The 20447-nt window shown below is 46.5% G+C and overlaps 1 protein-coding gene across 2 annotated transcripts in view; it reads left to right on the top strand.

Annotated features, from left to right (window-relative positions):
• The window catches only part of MARS1 (methionyl-tRNA synthetase 1), a 253255-nt gene that overhangs the window by 57938 nt on the left and 174870 nt on the right, over positions 1–20447 (top strand). For both annotated transcript variants that reach the window (XM_085654605.1, XM_085654606.1), the window contains exons 4-5: positions 811–945; positions 16927–17002. In XM_085654605.1, the coding sequence (XP_085510731.1) occupies positions 811–945; positions 16927–17002 (211 nt within the window). The remainder of the gene's footprint in view (positions 1–810; positions 946–16926; positions 17003–20447) is intronic.

Genomic DNA, 20447 nt, shown 5'->3' with positions numbered 1-20447 from the left:
CACCCTAGGCTAGGGATACAAGATGAGACAGAGAACATTTTCCACCAAACGTCCAGATCTCTGGGAGGCACACAACAGCTTGCATCTCTTCAGCCTCCTCCTGCACTCCTGAATTCTTTCACTCATGCCAACGCGTTTCGAGGTAAAGACATCTTCTTCCAGAGCAATGTATACACGTAGAACGCAGTGAGTACTTTCCTTTGCTTTTAGTAGTATGCCGCATGATTTCATTGGCTCAGTGCCTTTTAATTTGATTGGCTTAGTGCAACTTCCTGTTGGAGTGCATACTGGGATATTGAGTCCCCAGGAGAAGTACAATTATTTTCCCTAAGTGGGCCACACGCGCTCATGTATTTATTAATACATTGCCCTGGAAGAAGAGGTCTTTACCTCGAAACGCGTCGGCATGAGTGAAAGAATTCGCGAGTGCTGGAGGAGGCTGAAGAGATGCGAGCTGTTGTGTGCCTCCCCGAGATCTGGAGATATAAACACAAATATAAATGCATGCATACATATACATATATGCATACATATGCATGTAATCTACATGAAAGTTTGGAAGACACTAATAAAAGCAAAGCTAAAAAAACACCTAATTACAAACAGAATTGCTTTAACTTAAACAAGGATGCGACCTGTTGCATTTTCAATGCTTGTTTAGATAATGGAACCAAGGCATAAGGAGATAAAATTATTTACCCATCCTCATATATTTTGATAAGGTGGGGAAGCCGAGATTAGTGCCTCAGTCTGCTGGATTGATTCATGGTTCATGGTGTAAATGACTCCCAATTCCTTTTTGTTTTTCAGCCTGCAGTGCTTTTGGCTTTATACAGCCATGTGGTTCAGGGGAAGAAGCTACAAGACGTTCTTGGAACCACACAGAAGGTGCTGGCTTATATTGACCATGCTTTGAGCAGAGGGGGTACTGAGTACATTAGTGGGGTAAGTACCTAATAAAAGTATCAAATGTAAAAGCAACCGTCATGAGCAGTAAAGACTTGTGTTGGGTCCTAATTCGTGGCGAATTGTCAGAACTGGCAGTAACTTACACTCAGTACACTAAAAACTGGAGATCACTGGGTTCAGTGTTGCGTCCAGTTATTCGAAATTCGCAATAAATCTCTTATTGTATGTATTTATTTTGAGGGGTGAGGGGGAAATGTTTGTTTTGGTTTTGTTGTCCACATCTAACTCAGTTGGAAGATGTCTTCAGAGCACTGAAACTTCAAATTAAAGATATTTCAATTTACAATGTTAGTCGCTATTATTGATTTAGGTGTGGTTTGGAATTTATAAAGGTTTGTACAGACCTTATCCTTAGACATGTTTTGGGGGTTGTCGGGGGATTTCACATTCAACTCTGCTTTAACACTTGAATCAATCACAACTCTAGCCCTAGGTGCTAGACTGGATTCATATTTTGAACAGCTATTGCTCCCACATGCCAAAAAGTGGCACCATCATCTCTGTGATGGCCCTGTATGTGATGGTGTGGAGCTGCCGATAGGCACCAATCACCTCTATGCACTAATTTTAGTTCCTTTCTTTCCGCATCCTTCGGCGCAGATCTGAAGCGCTGCTCCCTACATTTTGAGTTGTTTTGGCTCCAAGTTCCATAATTAAATAGTGTCAAGGAAAATATCACCCCACCATCCCCAATACAGCAAAGGTTTTAAACCATGCCATGACACTGGAGGAGGCAGATGTCGGGCACTGATATGCTTGATGTCTGCCTGTGGTGCCTAGATTATGGTTATTTGTAGGCCATGTGACAGTTTCTCCCTGATACACCCAAAGGAGATTAGGGAGTACGAAGCAAAACACTACATTCCATGACACAAGAAATGGATGCGCTGGAAGCTGCAATCACCGTTCAAGACGTAGCACACTTATGTTCCAGGTTGTGGAGCTGTTCCCACACCAAGTACCAATGTTGCTCCACGTCCTCTGGTTAATTTTAAATGTAGTCCTGCCCTGAGTGCTAAAAAGTGAACCGGAATTCGTTTCACTCCTGCGCATAGGAAAAGCTGCCCAGAAAACACTCCAAGGGTTCAACTTGGCATTCATTATCTGACTCTTGGGCTATTTCAAGGTTAGTCCCAGCAGAATCTGAGGTTTTCATCATTGACCATTCAGCTAATCAAGGCCTTAACTGCTGCAGATGTTTAAGGCAAAGTCGGCTCCTTCTGAAGCACCTTTTGAGCCCTATGTCGCCTCGGGGTCTCCAGTCGAACTTGACATTTTCCTGGCACTGACTGACCATGTTGGACCTTCTCCCTCCTCCTTGCCAGTACCTGCCCATGCAGGCACTGCACGTCGGCCCAAATCACCATGGTACTGACTCCGGTTCTCATCCAGTGGATATTCATCAATAGTCATAATCTATGAATAATCCCCGCCCACGTGCAGGATCCCGGAGCATATAGAAAATACATATATATACATATATATGCATATGTGAAAACATATACATGCAGCCTAAAAATGTTTCAAACATGGCAAAGCTGTAAATTACATAGGTTTGCATTGCAGTGCCCCCTAACCCATAAGGAAAAACGGAAGCACCAAGCCAATTGTCACACAACAATGCTTTATTGCCATAAAGCAAACCTGTAATTGCAGGCATTTGCCTGTAGGCTGCAGTAGAGTATCAAGAAACAAAGAAAACTGACACCTTGCCTTTAAGGCATTAGAGTAGGGGGACCGTGCCTTTAAGACCTGCAGGAGACCCCCTGCTCCCATGATGCACCACAGGTGGCAGTTGGGCCAGTTCTTTTTTTCCGGCTCCTTCTGTGAGGATCCTGGAGCTTGAGCTCTTCAGTTTTTTGACTGAAAGTTTGGTAATTCAGATTCTTTCAGAATTTTCGACATTTTCTGGCTCCTGAAGGTGTGTTCTGCTGGTTTCCTGAAGAATTCCATATTTTTTCCAGTCAGAATGCCTGCTTTATTCAGGAAATGCCCTTCCTGTGGCAATAAGATGGCACTGGCGGATCCACACTCTGTGTGTATTGTGTTTGCCAACTTCACACAAGCCTGACCGGTGCCCCCACTGCCAGAAGTTTTCCAAGCGCACTCTGCGAGATAGAGAGCGCATTAAGCTACATGCCCAGCTGGAGAAGGAGAGAAGCCGTCGTGAAGGCGACCATTCATCCTCAAAACCACCTTCTTCAGCTTCACAATCTCAAAAACGGCGACACACCACCTCTCCTGACTCAAGAAAGACCAAGGTTCCAGGAGAGTCGACGTCGAAGGTACTGTCGAAGAAGCAGAGGACAACTGCTGCGTCTGTTCGGCGACTAAGATCGACGTCTATGTCTCCGCAACGCCGTAGTCGATCGGCGTCGAGACCGCCGTCGAGGGCTGAACGCCATTCTCAGCAATTGACACCGATGGTGACACAAACATCATCGATGTCGAGGGGTTCGACGTCTAAGGATATAGCGGCAGTGGCCACGGAGAGAGGAGTCAGATCTAGATCTTCTGGAGATCGATCATCATCTCCAGGCCTGCATACGCTGCACATCTCTCCGGAAGGATCACCTAAGGCACCAGAGAAGTTCGGACTTTCTCCTCGCTGGTTGGAGGGTGTGGGTACAGGTGACTGCAGAAGTCCGGGCTCGGACTATTCCCTCACGTACTCTCCCTCCAGGATTTCTCCGCACAGGAGCAAGTCTCCGCAGGGTAGTCGAAGGCCGCCTTCTCCACGCCGGTCTCGATCCAGGGACCGTCCCTCTTCGCAAAAAAGGCCAAGATCTCCTTCAAAGCACAGATCAAGGTCCAGGGCTCACCACAGCGACCGCCCCCACAAGAGGCGACGCACCAGATCGCCCAACTGGTCTTCCTCCACAAGGTCCTTGGTCCGGGACTACTCTCCGACCTTGTCATCTACACCTCCGTCACGAGTGTCCCCAGTTGATGACATCACTACTTTCTCTGACGTCCTGGGTAGAGGTGCGCAGAAATTGAATATCACGCTGCACACCCCTCTGGCACCCACTTCAATCATTTTTGATACATTGCATCACCGGTCAGCACCCAGACCTTTGCTCCCATTGGTGCCAGGATTGTTGGAGCCAGCTATGGGCACATTTCTCACCCCCGCTACGGTGGGCTCTGTGCGTTCAAGAATAGCAAAAAAGTATAAGGCTCCTGCTGAGGACCCTTTGTATCTGAGGGCGGACCCGCCAGCGGACTGCGTGATCGTGGCAGCTGCCATGAAGTCCCATTCTGCCTCCGTGTCGTCTTCTGTTCCCCCGGAGAAGGACAGCAAGCAAATGGACTCGTATGGCAGAAAGATGTGCAACACTTCCGCCTCCCACATGAAAGTGGCTAGTGCTTCAGCCCTGCTAGGGCGGTATGATCGTTCTCTGTGGGATTCCCTCTCCAGATTTGTTGAGAAACTGCCAAGAGAAGACAGGCAGGATTTTACTGAAATCCTCCAGGAAGGTGGGCTTGTAGCCAATCAAATCATCAGTGCAGCTGCTGATGCTTCCGATCTCGCCGCACTTGGCTATTCGCATGGCGTATGTTCTCGGCGCTCAGCCTGGCTAAGGCTAACGGGCCTCAAGCCTGATGCGCAGAAGAAGATTCTTAATCTGCCATTTAACGGGTCATCTTTGTTTGGGGCTCACGCTGATGATCAAATGACCAAAATGAAGGCGGAGTTGGACACCGTTAAAGCTGTGGGACTGGAAAAGCGCAAGGAATATCGCAAGCACTTTCGGCAGGGCGACAAGCGTGCCTTTCATCAGCTCGTTCAAACACCCCAATGGTCCCCTCAAAATCAACAGAGGTCCCAGTTTCAACAAAGGGGCCGTGGCAGAGGGAGAGGAAGTGCAAAGCAGCAACAGTCCTCCACCAAACAGCCCTCAAAGCAGTGAGATTTTACTTCCTCCGCGCTCGTTCGCCACTCCGGTAGGAGGAAGTATCAGTGTTCACCTGGCAGAGTGGGAAGCTATTACAAAAGACAGATGGGTGCTGAATATCGTACAGCATGGCTACTTGCTGAGGTTCAAGTCTCCCCCTCCGCAGGTATCCTCACGGAGGCAGTACCTCCCTCAAATCCAAAAACAACTTTTACTGGACGAAGTAGCCACTCTCCTCTCCAAGAACGCCATAGAGGAGGTTCCGCTCCGGCAGAGAAATCAAGGAGTGTACTCCCGGTACTTTCTTGTTCAAAAACGAGGAGTGGTCAATGGGTACAGATCCATTCTCGATCTCCGTCTGCTCAACGGATTTGTGAGGAGAGAAAAGTTCAGGATGCTGGCTCTACATCAGATCTTCCCGCATCTTCACCAGGGGGACTGGATGTGTGCCATCGACCTACAGGATGCCTACTTCCATATTCCTGTCTCAGTGAAACACCGAAAATTTCTCAGGTTCCAGATCTCTCGTCGGCACTATCAGTACAGAGTTCTGCCATTTGGCCTCAAATCTGCTCCACGGACATTCTCAAAGTGTATGGCGGTGGTAGCTGCCTTCCTCCGCAAACTGAAGATATTCGTCTACCCTTATCTAGACGACTGGCTCCTGAAGAGTTCCACTCCTGCTCGACTCCAGAGCCATCTCTCGCTTTGCCTCAATCTTCTACACTCGCTGGGATTACAGGTCAATTACAAAAAGTCGGTCCTCAATCCCACTCAGCGGATTCACTACCTGGGCGCCTCTCTGGACTCCGCAAGGGCAAGCGTGTGTCCTTCGGAGGAGAGGTTATCATCCATGCTTCAGAAATGTCACACGCTTCTCAACGCGGCACTTCCCACAGCCAGGCAAGTGTCGTCACTTCTGGGGTCGATGGCTGCGTGCATTTTCATTGTACCCAATGCACGTCTTCACATGCGACCTCTGCAACAAGAACTAGAGGATCAATGGTCGCAGAGGTCCGGCCGCTGGGAGGATCGCATTTGTCTTCACCAAGCTGCCAAAGACTCCATCAGATGGTGGATGAAACGCTCCCATCTACTTCACGGCGTCCCTTTCCAGCAGGCGCCTCCGGCACAGACAGTGGTCACAGATGCCTCCATGCAGGGCTGGGGTGCTCATATGGGCCAGCTCAAGTACAAGGTCTCTGGTCCAATACCGAACAGAGTTATCACATCAACTTCTTGGAGCTACAAGCAGTCCATCTAGCTCTCAAATCCCTGTATCCGTCCCTCCAAACCAACCATGTTCAGATTCAGACAGACAACACAACAACTATGTTCTATCTGAACAAGCAAGGAGGCACCAGATCACGAGTCCTATCTCTGGAAGCTCAGTCCATCTGGCGATGGCTTCTGGCGAGAGACCTGTCCATCATTGCTGTTCACCTGCCAGGGACCCTGAACGTGCAGGCAGACGGTCTCAGCAGAGACTTTGTCGAAGCGCACGACTGGGTGCTCAACGAAGATGTCGCTCAAGAGATCTTCCGGTTGTGGGGAGTACCGGACATAGATCTTTTCGCAGACGCGGCAAACAAAAAATGCCCCGTCTTCGCCTCCAGGTTCCCCCAACGGGGATCTCAGGGGAACGCATTTTTGATCAGCTGGTCACGGACATTGCTGTACGCTTTTCCTCCTCTCCTTCTCATCCCAGCTGTAATACAGAAATTCTACAGGACCAGAACTCTGATGATCCTGATTGCTCCGGAGTGGCCCCGTCAGTGGTGGTATCCGGATCTACTCCAGCTGTCAGAGGTGCCACACCGGAGGTTGCCTTGCCTACCGAACTTGCTGACCAAGGACCAGGGGAGAGTGTTCCATCCCAACCTCCCCTCTCTTCGCTTGACGGCATGGCTCCTGAATTCATCCAATACGGACACTTAGATCTTCCAGCGGACTGTATGAACATCCTCCGGGAGGCAAAAAGACCCTCCACTAGGAAGTCTTATGCCTTCAAGTGGAAGAGGTTCTGCATTTGGTGCAGAGAACGCCCTTGATCCGAACCGGGGTCAAGAACAGGTTATTCTCCCCTACTTATTGTACTTGGCAAAGTCGGGGTTGAAGTACGCTTCCATCAGAGTCCACTTAGCTGCTATCACAGCTTATAGGAAATCTCCTACCCAGGTCTCATTCTTCCAGATGCCGGTAGTCAAAGATTTCTTAGAAGGGCTTAAGAAAGTATTTCCACCAGTGAGGTCTCCTTCCCCTTCCTGGGAACTCAACATTGTTCTCTCTAAGTTGATGGGAGCCCCTTTTGAACCGATTCATAAGGCATCCTTGCAGCATCTGACCTGGAAGGCTGCCTTCTTAGTAGCCATCACTTCTGCCCGCAGGGTGAGTGAAATTCAGGCCCTCTGCTGCAAGGAACCTTACACTGTTTTCCATGCTAATAGAGTGGTGCTACGTACTCATCCGAGCTTCCTGCCCAAGGTGGTCTCGGACTTCCACATTAATCAGGTGATCACGTTGCCCACCTTTTTTCCTCAGCCAACCACTCCCCCGGAGAGAGCTTTACATTCTCTCGACCTCCGGAGGGTATTGAAATTTTATCTTGCTAAGACCCTTTCGCTTAGAAAGTCTGACAGGCTCTTTGTCAATTACGGTCCAACGAATACCGGGCTGGCTGCCTCTAAGAGGTCCATTTCTAGATGGATTGTCTCATGTATAGCCTTGTCCTATCAACTGTCTCACAAGTTTCTGCAGGGTAGACCAAAAGCACATTCTACTCGAGGGAAAGCTTCAACTGTAGCTCTCCTTCGCAACGTTCCCATGTCTGAAATTTGCAAAGCGGCTACATGGCGCTCAGTACATACTTTTACACGCCATTATTGCCTAGATTCAGACGCACAGGCCGACGCCCAGGTGGGGCAGGCCTCTTTGAGGAATTTGTTTGCATAACTGCTATGCTAATGTGATATTAATGCATGTTCTAAATGCTAATCTGCCCGTCCGCGAGACTTTGGGTATGGGCTTGCTACTGTATTCATAGATTATGACTATTGATCAGTATCCCCTGGATTAGAAGGATTAGTTATTTACCTGTAATCCTAGTTCTCATCCAGGGGTATACTCATCAAAGTAATAAGCGACCCACCCACCTCCCCGGACGAGCATTTTTTCTCCTTAAGTTAGTGTTGCAGATCTACTCAGGTGCGAGTGCACCGTCAAAAAGAACTGGCCCAACTGCCACCTATGGTGCATCATGGGAGCAGGGGGTCTCCTGCAGGTCTTAAAGGCATGGTCCCCCTACTCTAATGCCTTAAAGGCAAGGTGTCAGTTTTCTTTGTTTCTTGATACTCTACTGTAGCCTACTGGCAAATGCCTGCAATTACAGGTTTGCTTCATGGCAATAAAGCATTGTTGTGTGACAATTGGCTTGGTGCTTCCGTTTTTCCTTATGGGTTAGGGGGCACTGCAATGCAAACCTATGTAATTTACTGCTTTGCCATGTTTGAAATTTTTTTAGGCTGCATGTATATGTTTTCACATATGCATATATATGTATATATATATATATGTATGTTTTTTCTATATGCTCCGGGATCCCGCACATGGGCGGGGATTATTCATAGATTATGACTTTGATGAGTATACCCCTGGATGAGAACTAGGATTACAGGTAAGTAACTAATCCATAGGGTCCAGCATCTATTTCCAACCCAGAGCAAACGTCGACCTGCGCTAGGCCCATATCGTGTTATGAAATATCCAACGTGCATCCTCCATCCTTAGATGATCCTTTGCCTCTTACAACTAACTCCTCCCTCATACTGATGCTGGATTGTGCCAGGAGCTACCCAACTAATGTCAAATGTAATGTAAACCAACAAAAATGGTTTAGAGCATGGAAGAAATCCTATTCTAATTGATTCTTTTGTTGATTTTTCCTAATGGTTTTGGACTCGGAAGTCTATCCTAACTGGGCTTTAGCCATTTTAGATGAATTGGCCTCTGTAAAATGGATGAAAATGAGAAAATATTGCAGTTGTATCTCTCAAATTTCTCCAGCTCACACCCAGACAGGCAGAATGAAAATGGAGACTCCAGCATGATCTCCAATCAATGTACAGGGCCACGTTTTTATTAACTTACAAAACTTCCATCCGTGTCACACAAAAACAATATTACACCATGCATATTATTGAATACAACAGTAAACAACGAGAATTTGGAGTAGTTAAGGAACTATGTTCTTTTTGATCGACCCCCCAAAACTTGTTTCACAAGCTTATTGTGAACTAATATCCTTTTTAACCCAATTATATACTAACATCAGAACTGCTTTTTCTCAACGAGACACCTCTAGAACTTCCTCCCAGTCTGAATTTTCTGCCCAGCTGCTAATTCATACAGGACTGATAAACCTTGCCTAGAACAGTTCTACTGTCCTTTGCCATGTGATTTTAATTTATTGATTAACATATGTAAGTCTGGATCTTCTTTAGATCTGATTCCGGTACATCTGCTACGCAAAAATAATCTTTCGATTAAGAACTTTTATACAACATTATCTCCTTGTCTTTAAAAATTGTTGTGGTCCCTAGTCCTCTTAAACAAGACTTTGTGAGACCATTATTTAAAAAAAGAAAAAAGACCCGCTTGAATCACAGTATAATCCCCAAAATAATTGCCCTATCACTCTTCTACAGGCTGAGGCAAAAATCATGGAAACCATGTTTTGTTTTTAAACCTATGCTATCTGAGGACTCCCAGGTACGTTTTTCATCCCAACAAAAGCACAGAATCCGCACTAATAGCTGTACAATATGACCTTCTGAAGGCTGCTGACAGCCACTTCATCTGTGTCCTGATAGTACTGGACTTGACGGCAGACTTCGACATAGTCAGTCATACAATCCTATTTGCTGGAGTGGCTGAACAACATTTGCCTTGCTTAAATCATTTCTGACAAATCCGACTCAAACAATTATGCTCTTGCAGTTTGTCTCTGACCCTCTGTTTTAGTTGCAGGAGTTCCCTGAGGCTCAGTTCTTCTTTTCTTTTTAATCTTTACATTAGCTTTATTTTATTCAACCTTAAAACATTTGGGTGTTCCTTTTATTCTTATGCAGATGACATCCAGTTTATATTTGAGCTTAATGGAGAGGGATGTGTTTCTAAACCTCTTCCTTTTTTGTCTACGATTTATTAAAGGCTTACGGACAGATATTGGTTATAGATAAATATGGAAAAATCAGAGGTTCTCTTGGTGGGGCAGAAATCCACCAATCTGGTCTTGCTTCCTATTGCCTTCAAACCTGGCTTCATGTCCATAACCTCAATCTGTAGTTGACTTTTATTTTCAAATTTGATTCATCTCTGACATTGGGTGTGCAGGTTTCCTCAATGTTATCCTTTTGCTTCTACATTTTTAAATCACTGAAACCTACTGTTCGATTGTCTGAGGATGCCATAAGGACGTGATTGCAGCCACATAGGCTTGTGACTCAATTATTGCTCCATCATTGTAATGCTGTACATGTAGGTATAGCCTAACAGCAAATACAAAGACCACAGAAAGGTAATAATCTAGTAGCATGGACTACAACGCAGTCTACAAGACTTTCTAATGCCTCTCCATGGTTTGCTAGGTTTTATTAGCAAAATGATTACCTTAAAAGTATTGTACATCACTCAGAAGTGTATGCATGGAACAGCCCCATGTTTGTTTAAAAAGTGCATTACGTTTCATACTCATCAATGTCTACGCTTTTCTTACCTGCTTAACACAGTCCACATTTTAAAAGAACTAGACTAGGTGGAAGGTCCTTTTCTGTGTTTGCTGCTATGGAGTGGAATCAGCTACCACCTTGTATTAGATTAATTCTTTCACTCTCATTGTTCAGGAAAAGGTTATAAACTGTACTTTTTCCACTTATTGGTAGTGTATGTGTTGTTCCACCCCCCCCCCCCCCCCCCTCATAAATGATCGAGTTCAAGCTTTGGTCCCATGAAACCTTTGGGTGTAAGCACGCTCTATAAATCTGAATAACAAACATAACTTATAGAATGCTTCTGGTGTAGACACTTAACCTGAGATTTTATCAGAATCTCCACTGTTAGAATTGGGGGTTTCTAGTTGGCACATGTAGGTACTTGTGACAAATAGGGGCCCTCTCCTCTAGTCAGGGTAAGGGGGTACACTCCTAAAATAACCCCTGCTCACCCCCTTGGAACCTTGGCACGAGCAGACGGTCTTTTCTCAGAGGCAGTGTGTAAAGCATTTGTGAACACATACAGTAATCAAGTGACAACATTACAAATGGACACCACACAGGTTGTATATTTATAAAAATAAGTATCTTTTATATAGAGTTACCACAAGACCATGAACGACAAAAATAATCCACAATACTATTAGAGATCAAGAGTTCTTGTTAAAAAGGCTTAAATCTAAGTTCTGTGCGAGTCGGTAGCCCTGTCCGGCTACAGCATTGCTGAAATAACACAGAGTCTAACAAATCCAGCAGACCGCGTCGGTCCGGGCCCACTCAAATGTCGACAGACTCAGTCACAGTACCTTTTACTTGAGGCGTTCGTCGCGGTGCAGAAAAGAAAGCGTTGCAGGACGCGTTGTCCCTCGATGCGGTGCAGGCAACGGCCCGTTGACCGAGTCGGTGGGTCCAAGGTGTACGTTGCAGGGCGAGACGGTGCTTCGATGCGGTGCTTGCAGCTTGCGGTGCGTCGACAGAGCCGGATTGCGGGAGCTGGCGTAGATCAGTCCGGACAGCGGTACGAATCAGGCGGTGCTTCGCGAAGGGTGCGAGCGGTGCCCAACTCTGATGCGTTCCCAGGACTCGAAGTCAACAACAGTGATTGTGTTGGTCAGACCAGTTCGATTTGGTGTAGCGAGGCATTGCACGTTGCGGTGTCCTCAGGTTACGGTGCAGGCAACGGCTCGGTGACGACGTCAGAACGGCGTCGGTGAGCACAGGGCTTGCGTTTTTCGATGCGGACGTTGTTCGATGCGGTGCCTACAGGACACCGGGCCGGTCGTGAGAGTCGGTCACAGCTCCCTGCCTCTGTAGCCACTGAAACAGCGTTTCCAGCAGCAATCCACAAAGGCTGGTGAAGTCTACCGGTCCTGAGACTTCGGTCAGGGGGCAAGCTCTCTTCCAAGCCCTTGGAGATCTTTGCACAAGTTGATGAGGGTACACACACAGTTCTCCTCCCTCTCTTAGGCAGTAAGGCAACCACTGCAGGCAAATTCCCCAAAACAGCAACCAGGTGGAGATAGCCTCTCCTTCAGTCTTCGCGGGTTCCTTCCTCTGCAGAGGTTTCTTCTTGTCTTCCCAAAAGTGATCTAAATTCTTGGGATCAGGGTCCCAATACTTATACCCCAAAATCCTATGTCCTCTGAGAGCAGAGGGGCCTTTGCCCAGCCAAACCAGTTCTGGCGCACTTTGTGTACATGACTCCTTCTTTCCTTTCAGAGAGCAGGGCAGAGACATCAGATGCTCCACAGGGGGTGGAGCCAGCATTGTGGAGGGAAGGCACATCCATATTCAGGTCCCAGGTGCAACTCCTCCCACCCATCTGCATGGAGATCTCTCTATTCAGCCCTGGCTGCCTCACCCTGTCTCCTGGAATTCCCCCAGCCCCTGTCACTCAAACTCCAGACAAGCAATACACAACCTAGCAGAGGCAGGCTTGGACAGTTGAGCAAGAAAATACTTACTTTCTAAAAGTGGTATTTTCAAACACAGAATGTTAAAACCAACTTTACTAAAAGATGTATTTTATCATTCTGAGTTCAGGCATACTAAACTCGAATTTCTACCATGTTTCCTGAGTCAGTTAGGATTATAAGGTGCAATAATCAAAACTGCCCGTTCTGGCCTATGGAGAACAGGTAGCCTTACAATAGTGAAAAACGAAAATGGCTGTAATTCACTATTAGGACATGCCACACACATCGAGGCTTGTCCTACCTTATACTTATAATGCACCCTGCCCTTGGGCCTACCATAGGGGTGACTGATATGAAGCAAAGGGAAGGTTTAGGGAGTGGTAAAGTGGGTGCCCTTACCCAGTCGTCATGGCAGTGTGAGACTGCACGCAGGCTCTGCGATGGCAGACCTGAGACACATGTTTACAGGCTGCTTCTGTGGGTGGCACAACCAGTGCTACAAGCCCACCAGCAGCATTTGACTCACAAGCCCCGGGCACCTCTCGTGCACTGTACTATGGTCTGACAGTGAATCAAATATACCCAATCATGGAATCACTAATTCATATAACAATTTACCATAGGGAGCACTCGCACTGGCAGCAGTGGCACAGTGCCCTAAGCATCTTACAGTAGAAAAACGTATGAGGCACAGCAACAAAATGGAAGGGGGACTCACGCCAATGGTGCCAGGTCTAACATCCACCATGACCACTCACAGAGGAAACTGCCTTGTTCACGGTTGTTGTCTGCAGAGTGGTAGAAGTACTAGATTTACAACTCCCATACTGAGACAAATGCCAGTGTGTTGCTGTAAATCTTGCAGCCTGGGCTTGCCACATCAGACCTCTTCCTTCCATTTAATGAGGCCCTAACAGATATGTTGATGGCAGCATGGGTAAAGCTGTGCTCTTCTCCTGTCACTCGGTAGCTAGGCAGCATCAGCCGGCTCCTGGAGGCTGGGCATTTCTTACTCTGCAGCTGACCCCTGAGAGTCTAGTGGTCCTAACTTCCACACATAAGGTCAACCCAAATGTGTTATCTTTAGCACCACTAATTGGGCAGTCAAAGCGCTTTGCTGCATTTCGCAAAAGAGTATTTTATTCTGTCCGCTTTACCCATTGGTCCCAAAATGCTCTCTGTTTCCTGGCCTTATATACACATGCCGTTTTAGACATGAACAGTGCAATCTTACTGGCTGTGTCTCACAAGTTTCGGAAAGCCTTTGCCCAAGCAATTCAGTTTGGACGAGACGCTGCAAATATGTTTTGAGGGCTAGACTTGCCAAGACAGACTTCGTGGGCCATGCTATGTTCACCAGTGGTATCAAGCGGCATGCCTGGATGTGTGCCACAGGTTTCTCCAGCTATGTAAAGGCATCACTAATGAAAATGCTAGCTTGACTGTAGACGTTTTAAGGACAGCTGTGCCACAGCCTGCTCTTTAGGCTTACTTTCATTGGCCTTTCAGTTCCACAAACAATATAGGATATTTAGACTGTAATCTCATGGCCTAGGGCTTCGCTGACTAGAGCCAATATAGCACCTGTCCCAGGCTATTCAAAGCTCCAGAGAATGTGGGTGGTGGCCAAGTTTGCCGGCATCACTAGGGTCAACAAACTTTAACCTACTCTTCACTCCCTACACTGCTTCCAAGATGCCTTTATTCTGGAAGTTCATAACTTCTGTTCCCTAAATGCCATTCTCATCAATTTTTCAGGCTCAATCCTGGGTCTCTGATGATGATTTGAGGCTTCTTGGTCTCCTAGTCTCATGCATCCTCCAGTTTTTTTGGCACTCGTGGGTCTAGTAACATAACCACTTTTTTGAATGGGAGCGGCACCAGGAGCTGTCTGTGAGACGACATCTGATTCTAAAAGGAGACAGCCCAGGAACTTCAGTGGAGGCAGGTAGACGCCAACTTGTCATGTGGCATGGCATTCTTCCTGCCACAACTATGGCTCACTGTAGTTACAGATGCTTAGTCTCTGGATAGGGGTGGTCACATGAGAGAGATGGAGATCATGGGTTTCTAGTCTCAGTCAAACGAAAGCTCCACATCCGTCTTCTGGAGCTTCATGCCATCCACGTGGCTCTGTAGGTTTTCTCCAGTCTTTCAGGAAGAGGCCGGTGCAGGCCCTGACAGAAAACACAACCGACATGCAGTACTGTAACAAGCAAGGCGGTGTCATGTCTTGGATCTTGTGCAGGTGCCCCAGTGCCGTTGAAAATGGATCAATTAACATTGGATCTCCCTAGTGGCTTGTCATCTGGCTGGGTCACTCAATGCCAGGGCAGAAGAGACCAGCAGATGTCAACTGGCAGCCTACAAACCGCATCTTGACCAAGGAGGTCATTCAGGACATCTTTGCCTAGTGTGACGTGGCCTAGATGGATCTTTGTGCCACTGCAGAGTCGCAATTGCTGTGTACTAGAGTTCCCACAAACAGGATCCTTAGGATCTGTCTGCAATGGAGCGCATGGCTTCTGTTCCAATTTTTTTTTTTTTTCACCGCAACATCTTATGCCTAAGGTTCTGAGGAAGATTGGGACAGACTGGGATCAAGTCATCTTGATAGCTTCAGCTTGGGCCAGGAGAGTGTGCTACCACACTGTGCAAACGGAGCATTTGTCCTTTGATGCGTTGGCCTCTTCGAAAGGACCACCAACAGGGCAGGGTACTGCACTCCAATCTCTACTTCTCCATGTGTGGAGATAGAGCTGCGATAACTGAGCAATTTCGACTTTTCTGCTGAAGTAGTGGATATGACTGGCGGCAAGACACCTTTCGACTAAATCTATCTGTTTGAGGTGCTGGATGTAATTTGTGCCTGGCGTGGTGACAACAGTTTTATCCTTTGTGGGCCAAGTTATCGGACGTTTTGTTGTTAGGTCTGTTTTTGGCCCAGCAAGGCTTTGTGGTGGGCACTGTTAAAGGTTATATGTCAGCCCTCTCAGCCTTCTCACGTTTACATGATCAACTATCTTTGCTCAAATCACTATTATGATGAGAGTCCTACACTTATGTTAGAACATTGGAATATTGGAAGCTCCATTGAAAACAATGGAGTAGCTCCGGGCTTATAATGGCTGCTATAAGCCAGAGGCTTCAACATTCCAATGCTTCTCTGTTCACAGCTGTGGCTGTGAACAAAGGCTTCAGGGAGCTTGAGGGGATTTCAATCCCCTCGCGCTCCCTAAAGCCTTTGTTTTATTTGTTAGAACATTCTGCCCTTTAGTGGCAGAATGTTCTAATAACCTTATAGCCCTTCGTAGCTGGGCTATACCGGCTATTAAAGTCCCGCTCCCTTGTTAAAGGCCCTCGCCTTCGGCTCGGGCTTTAACGCTGGATCGGGCCTTTAATAGCCAGTATAGCCCGCTACGGCGGGCTATAAAGCTATATTATTAGACCTTTCTGCAGCTAATAATACGGTCTTTTATCCAGTTTTGATTGAGAGGCTCTTCGATATTTGTGCTTACTCACAGGCCTTGGCCTGGCTGAAGCACATTTTAGACCTATCTCAAGTGGCATTCATTCCCCTTTTAAATCAAGTATCAGCAACACCTGCGGGGTGCCACAGGGACCTTCTCAGGGTCCCACCGTCTTCAATATTTATGTGCCCCTTTGGCAAAGGTTGTTAGGTCTTTCGGTCTGAAGATTCTGTCATATGCCGATTATACCCATTTGGTGGTTTTTATCATAGAAAACCAGGAAGCAACAAGAGCCAGGTTCTGTGACTGCTTACGTGCTGTGACATCTTGGATGAAGCAGAACTGTCTTCAACTTAATGGGGGAAAAACTTAACTTCTATAATTTGGCAAAGCGATTTGTGGCCATGGAACTGGGCAATCCTCCTTGCCCCAAAAAAGTTGTGAAGATTCTTGGTATTCTGCTCGATGTCAAGCGTTATATGGCATGTCACGTTACTGCAATCTGCAGTACTTGTTTTTTAATCTTATGTGTGCACTAAAATGTGTATTGTTGTGGAAAACAACCGAAATTCTGTGACTCCATTTCTCCTTAATAATAACTAGCTATACATAGTAAATCGTTTATTTGGCTGTTAGAGGTGAGAACCTATTTTCTTTCTTCATTTTTTAAATAACTGAAGGTGCGCATGTATTATACTTTACTCATGTATAGTCAAATATTATTTCACTGTACCTGTTGCATTCAAGTGTACTGATTAAGTGTTCATTATCACTAAAAAATGTGCATTTTCGAAAATCTTTAGTTGTGTTATACAGCGTACGGTCATGTATGCTGTTGCTATATAATTTGCACAGTTCAAGAATAGAGTCGATTTAATAAACTTATTCACCATTTGTATTGCAGGACAGGGAGTCAGTTGCTGATATTGTTCTCTGGGGCTCTCTGTACCATCTCCTGAGTGATGCCTCGTCCGTGCCTGGTAAGTTTGACCTTTTGTTTGAAGCACTGTTATGATCGTGTGTGTGTCGGAGTCGCACCTATTTGCACATATGTTCGTTTACATCGGCACGCTTGCACTTTCATCAGTACGATGCTTTGCTGCTGCATAAGAGACCACAAGTGGGTCAGGCACTGGTTTGTCTTACGGAGATTTTCCACAATCACCTTAGCTAGAAAAAGGTGAGAGGCTAGATCTGCTAGGATTGTGGTTGTTGTGAAAGTAGTGTGCCACTCAGCAACACCGACTTTTTTTTAATAAAGAACTTTATTGTTGTTTTCTGAACATACTTACAGCTTTAAAACCTCCCTTTTGCAAGTTCAAAATTTACAATTAATTAATACATTGAGATTTGTGCTTTGTTTTTCCAGGTAGAGAGTGTAATGTAAAATTCCTCTCCGAGGAACCGTTTGTCATCCACTCACCTTATATTTTCCAGTGATTTTTTTTATAGATATTTCTGGGAATCCTAGATTGGTTCTCTAGGATGCTACATCTGTCTTGGCCTAATTCCCACCTTGTCTGGCTCAGTGCCTTGTTCGTTCTGCATTATTGTGCCATATTCCATTATGCAACTGCAAGACTTCTGCATTGTCAACAAGGTTTTAATTTACAACATAATTGATGACTAGTTCCATTTTTTAATTGTGCCATAAGGTAACTGTCTTACTGCACAGCACTACTGATAGATTGCAGCCCAATAAACTAGCACAGTGTGAGGGGAATGGATGCCTCTCCCCTGAATACCATTTTGCATGTCAACTGGTATTCTGACTTTTATTTTGTCTGTTTCATAATATCTTAGTGTGTGTGCATATACCAAGACCCGTCAAGGTAATGCAAGGTCCAGAGCCTGCTCTGTGACTTGCAGGGGCACACAAAGCTTAGTGGGCATTGGACTACTTTCAATGCTTCTGGTAGAGTTGGACCATGTTTTGTGAAACTAGTGTGGCCAGACCCCATTATCGTGGTCAGTGAGAGTCCAGTGTGCTGACCCTTTTAGTGTAAAGTTCCACTGTTATTTGGAATCTAGAACCTTGCTTTGACATCGCACATGTGTATTCAGCCTGTGTATGTGCAATGAGTGTGGACATGTATCGTATTAGCACACTGTGTGAGTTTGTGTGTTGGAGACAGTGGAATCCCTTTTAGATGCCCCTTGTTGAGCATGGCACGAGATCAAGGAATACATCTTCCCCAGACTGTGGAAGCATATAGTCTGCATACCTATGGCTGGAGGCTTGAGGCTCAGACATTCAAGTGAAAGAGGATGGAGACCGTGATTCCTGAATGAATTTCTAATGGGGGTTGTTAGGAAAGAGCTGCTGTTTAGTTTTCTTGCAAAAACCAAAGGAAATGATGGACGGAGTGTTGAGCATTGCAAGCACTCACCCCCAGTCAACTGATCTGGGTTTAATCCATCACCGTTCTTTAGCCCACTCTGCCACCCCAGTTCAGACATGGCCATATGCAAATCAGTCTGACCCTGTGCCTCATGGGAACAGTCCAGCCCGAACTGCCAAGCCATGTCTTCCCTGGACCGGAAACAAGCTTCCTAGGACCGGTTTCTGGCATTTCAGCCGTCTTCAGCCAGGCTTGCTTGAATCCAGTGGCAAAGTGAGCAAGGGACTCTCGTCTGAGCATACCCTGCCAACTTATGGCGAACAAAGCAAAAACCAAAGGAAATGATGGACGGAGTGTTGAACATTGCAAGCACTCACCCCCAGTCAACTGATCTGGGTTTAATCCATCACCGTTCTTTAGCCCACTCTGCCACCCCAGTTCAGACATGGCCATATGCAAATCAGTCTGACCCTGTGCCTCATGGGAACAGTCCAGCCCGAACTGCCAAGCCATGTCTTCCCTGGACCGGAAACAAGCTTCCTAGGACCGGTTTCTGGACTGTTCCCACGAGGCACAGGGTCAGACTGATTTGCATATGGCCATGTCTGAACTGGGGTGGCAGAGTGGGCTAAAGAACGGTGATGGATTAAACCCAGATCAGTTGACTGGGGGTGAGTGCTTGCAATGCTCAACACTCCGTCCATCATTTCCTTTGGTTTTTGCTTTATTCGCCATAAGTTGGCAGGGTATGCTCAGACGTGAGTCCCTTGCTCACTTTGCCACTAGATTCAAGCAAGCCTGGCTGAAGACGGCTGAAATGCCAGAAACTGGTCCTAGGAAGCTTGTTTCCGGTCCAGGGAAGACATGGCTTGGCAGTTCGGGCTGGACTGTTCCCACGAGGCACAGGGTCAGACTGATTTGCATATGGCCATGTCTGAACTGGGGTGGCAGAGTGGGCTAAAGAACGGTGATGGATTAAACCCAGATCAGTTGACTGGGGGTGAGTGCTTGCAAAGCTCAACACTCCGTCCATCATTTCCTTTGGTTTTTGCTTTGTTCGCCATAAGTTGGCAGGGTATGCTCAGACGTGAGTCCCTTGCTCACTTTGCCACTAGATTCAAGCAAGCCTGGCTGAAGACGGCTGAAATGCCAGAAACTGGTCCTAGGAAGCTTGTTTCCGGTCCAGGGAAGACATGGCTTGGCAGTTCGGGCTGGACTGTTCCCACGAGGCACAGGGTCAGACTGATTTGCATATGGCCATGTCTGAACTGGGGTGGCAGAGTGGGCTAAAGAACGGTGATGGATTAAACCCAGATCAGTTGACTGGGGGTGAGTGCTTGCAATGCTCAACACTCCGTCCATCATTTCCTTTGGTTTTTGTTTAGTTTTCTTGAGCACTGGTGCTTGGTATATTGTAGAGTTAAGGGATGGGATTTTGGTTTCTGTTCAAGCTGCGAACATTTCTAGGCTGGACGCACCCCTTTGTCTGTCTCTGACTGCAGCAACGCTGACGACCGACAAGTGCAGCGATCTCAGCCCCATTGCTGCCTTCTGTAAGAACCATGTCTTTGCACAAAAGCTTTGTCTGAGAAGAAGCCTGTAAATTACATTTGAAAGAGAACAATCTCAAACCAGTTCTGAAGCCTTAGATAACAGATCCTCATCCCCTGTCTGGAAAAGGCATATAAAAGTGGGATTCAATTCACCCTACTGTCAGAACCCCTTTCAGAAGACCACTAGGCAAGCAGGAGCTATTGGGCACAGCATACCAACAAGTACCCCTTCATCGCTTGGCGCTCAGTAGTAGTGTGGGCCGAGAAGTCGAAGGCTTCTTGGGGCAATAGATTTATTTATTTTATTTTGAAAGTTTTCTATAGCGTGAACATGACCACCGGGGGTATTAGAGCGCTTTACAATTTGTACATTAAGAGGAATACAGATACATGCAATCAAAACAGAACCCACAAAGTAGAAGATACAAAGTCATATAGAGCAAAGGAAATCATGCACAAGATGCAGGGGAGTGAACACAGGCTCACAACTCCAAACAAACTCAGCAGCAGTAATAGATGATTGTCCGGTC

The sequence above is a fragment of the Triturus cristatus genome, chromosome 4_1 (assembly GCF_964204655.1).
Source record: "Triturus cristatus chromosome 4_1, aTriCri1.1, whole genome shotgun sequence".
Classification (NCBI taxonomy): domain Eukaryota; kingdom Metazoa; phylum Chordata; class Amphibia; order Caudata; family Salamandridae; genus Triturus; species Triturus cristatus.
This window is presented reverse-complemented; position numbering and strand designations above follow the sequence as displayed.